At 35.1% G+C, this 14,963-nt stretch overlaps 1 protein-coding gene across 2 annotated transcripts in view; it reads left to right on the top strand.

The window, feature by feature from the left end:
• The window catches only part of LOC131034002 (protein SHORT ROOT IN SALT MEDIUM 1), a 42,877-nt gene extending 33,298 nt beyond the window's left edge, over positions 1-9,579 (top strand). For both annotated transcript variants that reach the window (XM_057965324.2, XM_057965325.2), the window contains exons 17-23: positions 6,450-6,524; positions 6,715-6,789; positions 6,915-7,604; positions 8,635-8,715; positions 8,804-8,845; positions 8,929-8,991; positions 9,093-9,579. In XM_057965324.2, coding sequence (XP_057821307.2) covers positions 6,450-6,524; positions 6,715-6,789; positions 6,915-7,604; positions 8,635-8,715; positions 8,804-8,845; positions 8,929-8,991; positions 9,093-9,212 — 1,146 coding nt within the window. In that variant the 3' untranslated portion in view covers positions 9,213-9,579. The remainder of the gene's footprint in view (positions 1-6,449; positions 6,525-6,714; positions 6,790-6,914; positions 7,605-8,634; positions 8,716-8,803; positions 8,846-8,928; positions 8,992-9,092) is intronic.
• Positions 9,580-14,963: the final 5,384 nt, after the last annotated feature.

Raw genomic sequence — 14,963 nt, 5'->3', positions numbered from 1 at the left:
GGGGTTTAGATTGTTTTGGGTTTAGGCATGGGTTTTAATGGCATCATAAGTTGTATTACAAAAAACTAGTTAGTTATGCTCAATTAATAGTGATAAAAGGTAGTAACATAGATGTTGCTCTTGGGAATTGACAGTGTATAAATAGGGGACATCAGTCTACTACTTAATTGCCCCAACTTTTGGAATTTTGACGATTAGGAATTAGAGACTCAGTCATCCAACATTTGAAAACTTGCTTACACAAATAATTTTGTCCTCCTAGCACTCTACAAATATTCCGTAACAATTTGTCTTGCTTCCAAGCAAGACTCCACAAATTGTGCAATCATTCAGTCCAATCGTGAAACTTGAGTAGTTCTACTTGCAAACAGCTAGGGTAGATCTTCCACTATTGCAATTGATTTCCCTTAGGGTTTACGTCATAAGGTTTTCTCCAACAGAAGCTCCATATCTACAGTAGAGAAAAATAAAACAAGCATGAGCAAATGAGCTCCGAAATCCTCTTTTATATTTCCCCTTCAAACATTCCCAAAGGGCTTTTTGAATTCTTGCTTAAAATTTTTCGTTAAAGCTCAATAATAAAGTGATTTTTAACTTTTTTTTAATTTTTACTTAGTCCCTCCATCTGATGAGATATTCCTTAATTGCTCTGGTCTTTAACCTCCTCTCATTGATGGAGGTTTTTCACTAAAATGCCATTGATCTTGAGAATATGATACTTGTTTTTGATAGTTTTATTTAGTGCGCAATAGTCAATTCACATCTGCATAGTCCCATCCTTCTTCACTAGGACAACTAAAGAAGCAAAGGGACTCGAGCTAGGTCTGATGCGTCCCATATCCAGTAACTCCTTAATTGCTATTTCAATCTCCTCTTCAAACCTCTTAGGATGCTTACAAGTAGTAGTAATCAAATGCTTAGAGCCCCTCCTCAAGCTCGATAACATGCTGAAAAATCCCTATATCCCTATTTGGTGGTCTCCTTGGAGGAATGTCATTGAAAGCCACATGATACTTCTCATCACTATTCAAAGGGGTTTTGGATGAAATCAAACATTGGGCTGCCGAAGCAACCTTACCTTATCTGAAAAATCTGTCCATCTGCTTAGACGTCACGATTTTGAGTGCTCCACTCGACATACCTCTTAAGACAACTTTCTTTCCATCAACCATGAATTTCAATTCCATGGTTAGAAATTTAGAATACTTACCTTGTTAGAATACTCTCCTAATTAGTATATCCAATGTCTACTATATAGAAGTCGTTTGTGACAGTATAGTTGCTTAAGGCAATGTTCGGTTGAGGAACCTGTGTAGTACAAGTCATGGTGAAGCCATACACTACCATTGCGTTGAAGCCCTCAAACTCCTCTACTTGTAGGCACCTCTTGGCCACCAAGGTTGCATTAATGAAATGTTAGTTGCCCCATTGGCTATTAATTATATAACTTGCTGCCCTTGCAAGACTCCTTGTACCCTAAAGGAATTTTACCGATGAGTCCCAAAAAGTGTAGCATTTGTCCCTCCTTTCACCTCCTTGGTTGAATGTTCACCAGCTTCTATTTGTTCTCCATCTGAGTCATCTTGATCATTGTTATTGGCTCCTTCTACCCTCTCCTACTCACCATCTGAAACCACCCCTATAAAATGCACGTTCTCTTATTTCCCCAAACACCTGTGGCTAGGCTCGTAAGTCGTAAGGCTTCTTGCAAGAAAAAGATAGGTTTTTCTTGCGTTGCTCATTTCTAGCCTTATCATTAAGGAAGAGTTTTTAACCCTTCTTTGAAACGAATGGTTTGGGCTGTAATTGGATCAAATGCCTTGACCCAACCGCAGAGGTTTTGTCAATCCCTCCATGAACAAAACAATCAACCTATGCTTAGAGATACCTGTTACCATAACCGAGAGTTCTTGGAACTCTAATATGTATGAGTCAATTGACCCCACATGTCTCAACTGTGCCACTCTCTGAAATTCAATTCAGGATCTTGTTTTGTCAGATTCCCAATCGACCTGTGTAAAATCAGCATGGGATGTGATATTGGCATGGCCCAAAGTAACCAATCTATGGTACCACTACTCATGTGCCTATGGAAGGTGGCATATTTGATGTCCTTTAACTTTAACATGGGGTTAAGCTGAAAATGTGTGTCTAACTTCTGCACCCATGCATGTGCAGTGCATCTGCTGGAACCATAAAAGCTAGGAATGTTCAATTTGCCCACCTCACCTTACACTGCAAATCTTGATTAGACCTTTGATCCCTGTATCCTCTTGGTCTGTTTTTGCATTTGACCTGGCAAAAATCTGCTTAAGGATGTAGCTACATGAAATTCATCTCTCAAGGATTTGATAATCCCTCAAATGATTTGCCCAACCCTTACCACCTTCCTTCTGTCGTACATCATCTCTTGGTGGTGCCTTTAAGAACTCAGGCATTAAGAGTCTGGGAGTGGTTATGTTGGTTGTCTTGGAGTTGTTTATTGAAACATTTCTCCATGGTTGCCACTATTACCATGTTACCATTGTTCCCATGATCACTCCACTTCCTGATGTTTGTATTCATGGTTTCCATCATGTGGGTCATTAGCTGAACCAACTGCTGTTGCCGTCCAGGTAGATCGTTTAATATCTCTATAATACTGGGGTTTTGCTGTTCATGTCTATAACCCATACATCCCCCCTCTTCCGAGGTTGAACTAAGAATGACTTTTTCCCTCCTTGTAAGTGGTGAATTCTATATCTTCTAGATTCATCAAATAATTTCAACAACTTTGTCTCAAAACCCATCAGGCTGGCTAGATCACTTGCTTTAGTACAGCTGTGAAATCTCTTACCATTTTTTTCCCAAACTTTCACCTTTTCCCACTTCCATTGAATAGGTGATTCACTAAACGTTTGCATGTATATAAGAATGAAGTGTTCTCTGATTTTCAAGTGAATATAATGAGGCTTGCAAACCTCATATGACATTCATATTGACATTTGGCATGCACAATCGAGGTAAAATAAAGTTACACTGTTTGAAATATATGATACAACAGTATTTAATTCAATAGATTGTATACATTAGTAGATTACATGCCTAAAAATGCATACAAAACTCTGATCTCAGCTCAGCGATGGAGCAGCTTGAAACAATGATTGGTTTTATCATTTAACTTTCGATATGAGCAAGTGAACTATGCCATGTCTTCGCATGAATGTAGAGAACCTATAATCGACGCGCCAAAGGTTAGAAATGACCATTGCAAATAGGGTCATGCCAGCTTTAAACCCAAACAATCAGCAAAATATGTGAGATGTTCTTGAGGTACCATTGCACCATCTGATGATAAGGGTCGACCAGCAAGTAACCTCGATGCCTCTTTTAACCTGTTGATGAAACCTCAACCTTGAAATCTCACACCTAAACTGAAAAGGCAAAGGTGGGCAGAAAAAACCTCTTCTAACGCCCACAATCAATCTACAACTTAATTGCCCAGCTCGTGGAAGTTTGATGGCTAGAAATTGGAGACTCAATTGCCTGCCCAGCTCTTGGAAGTTCGACGGCTAGGAATTGGAGACTCAATTGAAAAACATCTGAAAATCTTGTTCTAACAGATAACTCTGTCCTCCTAGCATTCCTTTGCAAATATTTCTAATGTCTTGCTAGCAAGACTTCAAATTGTGCACTCGTTCAGTCCAAGCATGAAACCTGAGTGGTTCCACCTGGAACCAGTCAGGGTAGATCTTCCACCACCATAAGCTCCAAATCCACAATAGAGAAAAATAAAAGAAGCATGAGCAAATGAGCTCTTAAATTCTCTTTTATATTTTCCCTTACAACATTCCTGAAGGGCTTTTTCATATTCCCACATAAAATGTCATTATAGCTGAAATAAAGTGTTAATATTTCCCTTTAATTTTCACTTAATTCACTGCATTAAATTAATTAGAATAAACCTATATGTAAAATTTACTTTATTGGACAACTTTAATTAATTAGCTTAATATATTTCCTGATTTTCTGAAATAATTAGCCTACGGGAATTGAATAGGTTAACAGGTCGTTTTTGTCTGCTCCTCAAGGGGACGTTACATTAATTTTTATTGATATCAATTGTTTTATGTGAAGTAAAATGAGGGTTCTATAGGGGTCCCTGACAATTTAAAATGAAAGCTTAAAGTACAATAGGGTCTGGTGTAATCATAAAAAGGCCACTAAGGCATAGACAACAATGACAAAAGAAACTGCCAAGTTTGCAAGCTTGGCCTAAGATAAAACCAGGCAGCAAGACAAAAAGATTGATCATACCCTGAAAAACAACTGCTATAGAATGGATATGGATATGGAAATGGACTAGGATATACGTCGACCTGTTTTCTGGTCTACAGATGGCTTACGATATATTGGACTGCCCTGTACTCCATGCATGAGCTACCTAACTGTGCTACAAACGAGGTGTACAGACCTTACTCCTTGCAGGATTTGAACTTGTCACCTCGTTCAAGAGTATAAGTTCTCCACCATTAGGCCTTTTGTCGTTTCCTTCCTTTTTAGCTTCGACATGTACCCCTCGTTGAAGAAAAGCGTGTCTTGTCTCACAAGAGACACAAATTGTTGAAATAGATGACAACAGGTAGAGACCTGAGAATTCCATGTAGTTATCATCCACCTGTTGATAAGCATTTGTGAGTCAACTTCCAACTTCCTACAGCCCATTGAAATAGTTAAAGTAGACCTTTCAATGCTGCCATATGTTTTACTTGATTATTTAATTTGGATCCCAAATAAAAGAACCCCTGGATAAAAAGCCCTGAAGAAGAGCAGACTACAACACCTGCACCAACCAGGCCTGGATTGCCTTTAGCAGTACCCTCAAAGTTTAATTTGAGAAAACATTCTTGAGTTGGGTTCCTAGAGGCAGCTTGATGTTTAGGAAGTTAATTGATCGACCCTTTGTTGGTGGAAAATGATATATGCAAATTAGTAAATTACATAGTTGCATGGAGACATGTCTATTGTTCCATACCGGAGATGGGTATAGAGACATCTCTAGTCACAGGAGATGTCCTATCTGTGTTTCCACTTGTCTCCTTAAAATAAGCCTTAAATGGTTGCATGTCATAAAAAAGGAGTTCAACCATGGATAAAAAATCATAAAATGCCTTTTAAATCTGCATGCTGCTGCTGTTTTATCACAACAAACACTGAGAGTTGAAATAGTGGAGCAGCAGCAGTTATCTGGAGTTTGCAGGGGGCAGGGCCACAATTTGCAGAGTTGCGTACACCAAAGGATTCATACCAAGTGTTAGGATAATATTTTTTCTGGCAATGTTTGAATGCCCCTGTGGATAAACTTGCTGTCTGTATTTCCCCTTGAATTGGCCTGCATTTTGTACGTGAGGTGCACATATTGAAATATTATACAGGATGTTGCACATGTATTCCAAGCTCGCTGGAATGAATCTGCACCTTGCATGGTTGGAAATTTGAGACACTACAGTGAATGCCTGTTCAGTTATGCCTCCCATGTATTTGTGTTTCAGGTTTACATTTAAATTCAGATTTTATATCATTGTTTATAAGCTCTATATAACTTCTGTGTTGTTTTTTATTTTTTAAACTGTGTGTTTAAATTTATCAAATTTAGAGTTCTGATCCTCTAATTTAAAGTTCCATATCATTCAATAAACTCTGTATAGTTTTATTTATAATATATTTTAATTTAAGTGTAAGTATAATTTAATAATTTATACTCCTAATTATAATTATAATGAAGTAAACAAACTATACTTAACTTCATAAATAAGTGTTTTACATTTTTACAATTTTTAGTTTTAGTAAATTATGTAAATCAACATTGATAATTTATTATTTAATTAATTATAGACTATCCTAAGCATCTTAAATATATCTATATAGAAGACACATCAATCTTTTGGTACCTATGTAACCTCTAGCAAATTCAATATAGACGACTCAGTATCGACATCTCTTGGTGTCTTTTAGATAGATGTATTAAAGATATTTATGCTAGTCTATTCTCTTAGATTAATTGGATCCTATTCTGGATTATTTTGGCAGGAGTTCAATAATTATTTTAATTTTCTGTTAATAATCATTTGTAATTAATATAACAATATTTTAGTAACACCTGTTTACTCGTTTTTAACACTCACATGATTGCAACCTATTTGTAATGCTTTATAATTGTTCGTATCATTGAAGGTACTACATCATCTTTTAGTAAAATATATTGTTATTATACGTGATTCTTTTTTATTGCTTCTAGTTCTAATATCTAATAATTTTAGGCCAATTCCAATGTTTGGGTAAAAATATTTTCAAATGTTAATTGAAAAGGTTATGTTTTCACATTGGATGGAGAATTGGGCCTATTTAAAATGGGCAAATTTTTGCCACTTGCCACATGTTAACTCTTTCCATGCCCTCTATAATTTCAGATTCGCTCAATGACATTATCACTGGATGGCCTTTTGGATTACAATGAAAAGGACTCTGAAGAAAGTACATTTGAGGTATGTATTGTTTTTTTGGAGAGAATTATTTATGGCATGTATGTAAGTTGAACTATATTAGTGATTCTTCGATAAGGCAATGTTGTATGCAGTCATTTTTTTCAAATTTTAAGTCTTGTGCTGAAGATTTTTTGGGCTCTTTATTTGTGTCTGCTAATTGAGTCTTACTAATATTATCTTTTTGAATCAGCTGTCTCTGTTTGCTGAAGTTTTTCAAGAAATGATCCAATATCAAATGGGAAGTCGGATATTGGCATCTATAGAAGTAAGTTGTAATGCTTGAAAAGGGCTGGAAACAAAAGATGCTGAATGATTTATGTTTCTAGTGTTATTTTTTTTAATAACATACCTTTGTTTCACTGACCTCTATGTATAATGTTTGGTTTACAGGCATTGCGAAAAGTGTCAGGTTTGAAGAGAAAGGATGACCGGAAGAGGCCTCGGGAGGAGAAATCAGAGAAAGGTGAGGGGCAAGGAACATTGACACAGAAACGTTCAAAGTTTTCTGATAAACCAACAGATGGTAATTCAAAAGATGATATCGGTCTCAAGTCTGATAAAGATCATAAAAATGAGAAAAATAAGAATGGTGAGAATGATGAGATGAAGGGAAGGAATGATAATAAGGAGAAAATTGGTGAGAAGACAGAAGACAAAGCTGATAATACAGATAAGGAAGTTGAGAATAATGATCAGAAGGTTTCTGAAAAGGCAGATAAGATGGATGTGGATGAAGACAAAGTTGTAGAAGAGGGACAGGGGCAGAGGCAGGAGGAAGAGGAGGGAGGAGAGGAAGTAGAGGAAGAGGAAGAAGAAGGAGAAGATGAAGAAGAGGCAGAAGGGGAAGATGAAGAAGAGGAGGAAGGGGATGAAGAGGAGGAAGAAGAGGAGGAGAATAATGAGAATGTGGAAGGTACTGAGGCAGAAGCAACCAAACCGTTGCCAAATGGGAAGAGTTCACCATCTTGTCAAGATATGGAAGAAACAAAAATTGATACAGGCAAGAAGGATTCAAACAAGGATGTGCAAGAAACTGATGTAGAAATGAAAGATGCATCGCAAAAGGATGCAAGTCATGAGGTAATATTTTAAATGGGTCATTCAAAGTCTACTGCTTACTGTTTAAGATCCATGATTTTTAAATAGAAATTGAATTGTACGGACTTTTATCATACTACATTAGCGTACAATGCATCATCCAAAATATAATTTAGTATACAAACATGCTCATTGAAACTTAGTATTCAAGCAGATTCATTGACAAGACTAGTAGATGGCTTTGTCAGACGATTACAGGGATAACTTTTCTTTAGTCAAAACTTAACAGAGCCATTATCAAGTGTTTGAATTGGTAATTGGTGGGTTGCTTACTTATACTGTAGTATATATGATTCACCTACATTATTATTGTTTAATAATTTTCAAATAAATTTAAGTATTTTTAGAAAGCGCACAACAAAATTGTTAATTGAAGTATTTTCTGGAACAACAAACCAAAATTTTCTATCCTCATAGTATTGACTAAAGTTATGCGTCTTCCCAAAGGAATGACTATATGTCAATTCAGTCAATTTTTTATTCAGTTTTATGCTTTAAAATTTGCAGTTATGGTGATTTTTTAATCGAGCCTTTCAGTAAATATGAATGTGAGTTGTATTTGGGAAAAGTGGTACATATACATTCTTATTGTTTTACAATTTTCAAATGAATTTAATATCAGTATGTAAGAAAGCACACATAAAAATTGTCAATGTAAGTATTTTCTGGAACAACAAATTAAAATTGCTATTCTTACAGTATTTACTGAAGTTATGGGTTGTTCCGAAGGAACGGCAATGAATTGAGTATATTTGTTTTAGATGTATGCTTTAAAATTTACGGTTATGTTGATCTTTCAATTGAGCCTTCAGTAAATATGAAAGTGAGTTCTATTCAGGAGAAGCTAAATACAAAGTAGCACCATACTATTTTTGGTCTACTGAATAAACTCTGTTCATTCAATGGCGTAGAGGGATTTTCTTTATTAATGTATTACAAGTTTAACAAAGTCGGTCCTTGTAGGATTTCCTTGCAGGCGACTGAGAAAACAGTTGATCTTTGTGCTATGTAGGGAAAAGCTGAAGATAAGAATGAGAAGGATGTAAAGCCAGATGTTCGTGTTAAAAAAGCAATTGACAAGGAGTTGCTAAAGGTTTGTAGATATGCATGCTGTTTTCTCAACTTTGTAATTACATATCTTTGGGGTTGTTGCTGACTGAATCACTTATACTGGACTTCAGGCGTATCGCTACTTCGATAGAAATAGAGCTGGTTACATTAAGGTATGATTGAGAACTTCATTTGCTTTATTTAATTATCTATGTTTTTTAAAAGACTCATCTTTTAAAAATCTATTCTTCTTCAGGTTGATGATTTGCGAAGGCTTCTACATAATTTGGGGAAATTCCTATCCCACAAAAATGTCAAGGTATGGTAAAACATATTATACCCTATTATTGACCTTCATTTTACATGTTGGGTCATTTGTGTTATTTACTTACTGACCTGGTTCATATGTCTGGAACTCAGGAACTTGTGTCATGTGCACTATTTGAGAGTAACAAAGCACCGCGCGATGAAAGGATCATTTACCCAAATTTATTGAAGAAAGGGGACTTATTAATCATGCCAGATAAAACATGTACTTAGGTTTGAGAGGGATCGACATTACCATTTTGTTTTAACTTTTGGATTGGAAAATTAGCTCATGGTATTGTTGAGACTGGTATTCTACTACTTGCGGGGAGCTGAAATATAAAATCTGTGTCCGTCAAAATCATGATTTTTGAAGTAGTTTGAAATTTCTCTTTAGTTAAATTATCAGTAACACATTTTGATTGTGTTTCTCGTGATTAAGGTCACCAATCTTATCTATTTGCTACGAAGCCATAAATTTGTAGTTTTATCAACCATTATACTACTTGAGAGTTCACCGTGTGATGTAAAGATCATGTTACTCGAATTCACTGTTAAGATGCGGCTTTCTAAATTTATGAAACACATTTTTTTATGCTAATGGTGATTAAGATCACCAATATTCTTCCTGTTTATTACAAAATTTGAAATCGAACGAATAACTTCACTCTTATCATGCAATCTTTGCCTAATAGAATTGATCTTCAATTCTACAGGAAATGTTGTGTGTAGTTTTCTTTTAGGAAGAGTGATAATTAATGCCTCGAGGGAAATGGAATATGACATCAGCAAGGTAAAAATGAAATGCTAATTGTTTGTGTACGGGCCTTAAAATTGTTAATGTACTAAATATATTTCTGTTCCTAGGATGTCATTTTAAGGAGATCCTCGACAAGCATTTTAGTTAAGATAAGATGGGAGTGTGTTTTGCCATCTCCTTGTGTAGCATGCTAACATAAATTAATTGAAATAGATCTGGAATGGTTCAAGTTTTTGATGAAGATGTAGTGAAGGTTGATACCATGAAATTAATTATAATCTGAAAAGAATAATGGAATTGTCATAACATATGGAATCATCGTTATTTGTGGTCGTTATTTGTGGCATTACACAGGAACTTCTCGATATTGTGTTGGCAAGCTAGACAGGGCAGTGTGATTGTAAGCAGCTTTAATGATTTCGCTGTATGCCGAACAGTGTTATTGATACATTTGAAATTAATCTTAACGTGTATGGGCAGAAGGGAACGATTACTATTAAAATTCTAAGATCTGTTTCATTATAATAGGATCTTACAGTCAAAAAAAATCTTTGCAAACTTGCCCCAATTGATAGCCTGGTTGCTGTGCAGAGAAAAAATATTTTAAAGAAAAAGAAGAAAATTGTTTATTGTTTAGAGAAAAGTAGATGCAGTAAAGAAGAAAAATAGAACGGTGTAATAGCCTTATACCAATTGTGGAATGCAGGCAAGTCCATTATTAAGTTTTCTACACATAGAATTACATTGAATTTGATGCCCTAAAAATGTCAAGGAGAGGCTTAAAATTAATACACCCAATATATCTGCATTTTGAGATCGCTTGATGTATTAGGTTCTAATCTTGGCTAAATGCTTGGAGTTAAGTTCAGTTCAGTTTGAATGAGCAAACGAGGAATTATGGATGAATTTAATTCATTGCATGAAATTCATATTTGTTATATTCAGGGAAAAGTTGGCTCAGATAATAATTCCAGATTAGTCATCGGACGTGGAATTCTGGGTTGATTTAATTCATTGAATGAAAGTCATATGTCAGGCAAGTCCATTATTAAGTTTTCTTTACATTGTATTACAATACAAATTTGCAACGTTTCAGCCCTTGAATTTGAAGCCCTAAAAATGTCAAGGAGAGGCTTAAAATTAATGCACCCCAAAAATCTGCAATTTGAGATCGCTTGATGTCATGGGTTCAAATCTTGGCTAAATGCGTGGAGTTAATTTCGGTTCAGTTTGATTGAGCAAACGAGGAATTATGGGCGAAGCTAATTCATTGAATGGATTCCATATTTGTTACATTTCAGAGAAATGTTGGCTCAGATGATAATTCTAGATTAGTTACCAAACGTGGAATTCTGGGTGGATTTAATTTATCATAAGGAAAAGTTGGCTCAGATAATGGTTCTAAAATAGTTATATGTTTCTAGCTTAGTTGTATGTTTTTTTTATGGTTATCTTGGACTTCGCTGAATATTGATCCTTAAAGATTTGAACTCAATGAAACCATGGCAAGTGACGTACCTTAAGATTCTATGTAAATTGTCTTCTTCTGTCAACAATGTTGATGACAAAAAGTGGGCAGCGTGTGCAGAAAAAATTACAAAATTCTAATGTAGTAGATTTTTTTTTTGAATGAGACAAATCTAAACCAATCTTTCTATAATTGTTGGTTCAATCTATTCACAATAAATTAGATTTTTAGGGATAATGATCCGACCGCATACAAATTATAAGAAAATAGAACTCACTGAAACAATGGCAAGTGACTGTGTCAATGATATTGATTAGAAAAAAATGGGTAGAGTTTGGCAGCCTTGGTAACATAATTCTGTGAGTGCTTGATGTTGGACAAGCTATCTGTTGTTGAGGATTTAGAGCGCACGAATGATGAGAAGGATGCATCAGTGACATAATTCTGAGTGCTTGATGTTGGACAAGCTATCTCTTGTTGAGGATCTAGAGCGTGTGCATGATGAGAAGGATGCATCGGTGACATGGAAGGAGAAGAAGAATTGGTGCTGGTGCTGTTCACTCTTGTTTGTTTTAGGCACAAGTTGAGGAAAGCACTCGAGAAAAAAATTAGGCGTGAGAATGTTTGATTCCGAGCAAATGCCCATATAATATTAGCCCATAAGCTAAAAATCAAAATCGTCTCAACAACTTTTATTTTATTTTCAAATGATGTAAGATTGTTCATTGACCCATATGCTCCTACATAATATATAATGGCTAAGAATTTTTGTGAGTATGATGCCTATAGAGTAGAGTAGAGCAGTAGTAGAGTAGAGCAATAGAATCAACCTTTCAAAACCCATATATTCATAACATGCTCCACTATCGAACATAGGTATATTAGGTATATTAAAAGAAACTTCTTCGCTTATTAAGCTCTTTGTTGCGTCATATCCTATCCTTGATTAAGTTTGACCATTCACTTTTCTTTAGTCTATGGATCCCCATCTATAATAATTAGACTTCTTCGTCTAAGTGCTTCTCTTCTTTCTCTTTCCTCTTTTAGAACTTAATTGACCATTATTTGTCCACCTCCTCAAAGTAGGTCTTTTCTCTTCATCTTGGGTTCAATCTACTGTTGGAATTCCAAAACAATCTCACAATAATCTTCTATTGTCCTTAAACACAACTTCCATGTGTATATTTTTGTGCACAAAAGTTTATTCTTTACCCTGTATGTTATTTGGAGGAATTCAAATCTACTGTTGGAATTCCAAAACAATCTCACAATAATCTTCTATTGATTGTCCTTAAACACAACTTCCATGTGTATATTTTTGTGCACAAAAGTTTATTCTTTACCCTGTATGTTATTTGGAGGAATTCAAATCTACTGTTGGAATTCCAAAACAATCTCACAATAATCTTCTATTGTCCTTAAACACAACTTCCATGTGTATATTTTTGTGCACAAAAGTTTATTCTTTACCCTGTATGTTATTTGGAGGAATTCACATCTCTTTTGCATTATTCTTGTCTTTACACTTTGATTTATGTGCTCTTATAAAACACCTATCTTTCCACTTCTTTAACATGTTGGCTTTGAAAATTCATATCCTCTTTTGTTGCTTCTATTGTAACAACCTCATTTGCAATCCAATCAATGATTTGCAATCCAATCAATGATTAAAATCATGGAATTTAGCATCTCCTATTCCTTCCATGAATACACCAATGATATTTTATCCTTGTAATGCTTTAGCTATAATATCTCCTTCTACATAGTCCTTCAAAATAGACTTTAGTTTCTCATATTAAATTGTCACCATTTAATTGACTCAATGTAATGTTGTACTCTACACTTAATTCTAAGTACTTGAAGCCTTTTCAACAATGGTGCATGCATTATGGGATGCACAATCTTCTCCATCAACTTAGAAACCATTTATTCAAATTTCTTCACCTTTCATTTTTTTGTCTTCTCTCGTAGAGGTCTCTCCAATGCGTGTGTAATTACACAATTTGGTACATGCAAACCCTACTCTCTAGGGGTCTTTAAACTTCTTTTCCATGAAAAAATACTCCTAGATCTTCAAGGATTTATCCAAAAATAAAAAGGTATTCCTCTACACCTCAAGTTCTTTACACTCTTGTTTTCTCTTCATTGGGATAACTCTTATGTTGCTCTTTTTTCAATATGTGTGTTTGAATTTCTTATCTTCTCTACCACTTTTATAACTACTTTGTTCGTTCTTGCAAGAGGTACTCCAAAGTGCATCATTTCCTCAACTCCATGTTCTCTACCCATTGTTATGATGGAAAAATTCATCTCCTCTGTTGTTTTTACCCAACGTATTTACTAAAAGATAGTCTCCCATATCTTCTCTACTCATTTTGATGATGGAAAACATTCAACTCCTCTATTGTCTTGTACCCAAAGATAGTCTCTCATATCATTTGTACCCAAAATCCACTCAATTAAGGTTATTTTAATTTTACTTAATTATTATTGCACATAATATTGAAACTTACCTAGGTAATTCCTATTTATTTACTTAGGTAAATCAGGACAAAAGATCACATGTCATCTCCTTGATTGATGAAGAACTTGCTACCTCTACAACTAGACCTGCCACATCAATTCCTTGATTGACTACAACTAGACCTGCCACATCTCTTTCATTAAGATGACATCTGCTGACATCAAGGCTCTTGTGCAGAGATGTTGACTTGGTGGCCAGCACCTCCTCAGGGACTCGTGACATGACTTAACTGCCTCCGGTGGATCGGGTTAAATCTGGTGTTTGTATCGGGCGTTGATAGTTCGAGCTTTTGGCGCAACGACAAACGATTCCAACAATTGGTATCAGAGCCTTGGGTCATGGGTTCGAGTCTCCCTTCATTAGGTGCTGAAGGCTTAGTCGGTGCTGAGGGGGAGATTGTTGACTTGGTGGTTAGCACCTCCTTGGGGACTCATGAAATTGCTTAACCACCTTTTGTGGATCGGGTTAAATCTAGCGTTTGTATCGGGCGTTAATAGTTCAAGCTTTTGGCGCAATGACAAACGATTCCAATAGGAGAGTCATCTTTTAGTTCACTTAGGCTCACTCAACATATCTAAGATACTTGTCATCTTAGTTCATGCATCCCAAAGCCTACATATGTAGTCATTCCTTTGTTCATTTATTTAGAATACAAACAATAAAATCCTATCAAATTTTAATCTTTTGTTTGCTATTGAATTCATGCCTTTGTAATGCTATTTTTATTTTTAGGATGATTTAGTATTGCTAGTTATTCTTCTTTATGAAATCCAATATGGTATTAAAGTAGTTTAGGTAATATTTAAAGTTTAGATCTAGGGATAAAAATACTATTTTTTAGAAGTTTATATTTCCTTAAATTTGTGCATTTCTCAATTATCTATTATAGAAATTAGAGAAGAAATACATTATTACATAACAACTAGAAGAATCATTTTGGTTAAGTTTGGTGTCTATTTTTTCTAAAATGAACACCACATATTCAGCTTAAAAAAGCTCTCTTTACGATTTTATTAGAAAATTTATATGTAGTATTCATTTTGAGGTATTTTGACACAACATTAGCATAGCCACTGTATCTAGAAGGTATAAAACAATATAGCTCACATGTTTATTTAATTTAAAGTAGGTGATCCTACGATGCGTGAAAATCCTTGGGTAGGCAAGTTTTTTTTATGCAATATACAATTTTGCATAGTGCTAATGTTATCACTATGTAGTGTTGTCATTGTA

Source organism: Cryptomeria japonica, chromosome 2 (genome assembly GCF_030272615.1).
Source record: "Cryptomeria japonica chromosome 2, Sugi_1.0, whole genome shotgun sequence".
Classification (NCBI taxonomy): Eukaryota; Viridiplantae; Streptophyta; class Pinopsida; order Cupressales; family Cupressaceae; genus Cryptomeria; species Cryptomeria japonica.
The sequence above is the reverse complement of the archived record's forward strand: the minus strand, read 5'-3'. Positions and strand labels throughout refer to the sequence as shown.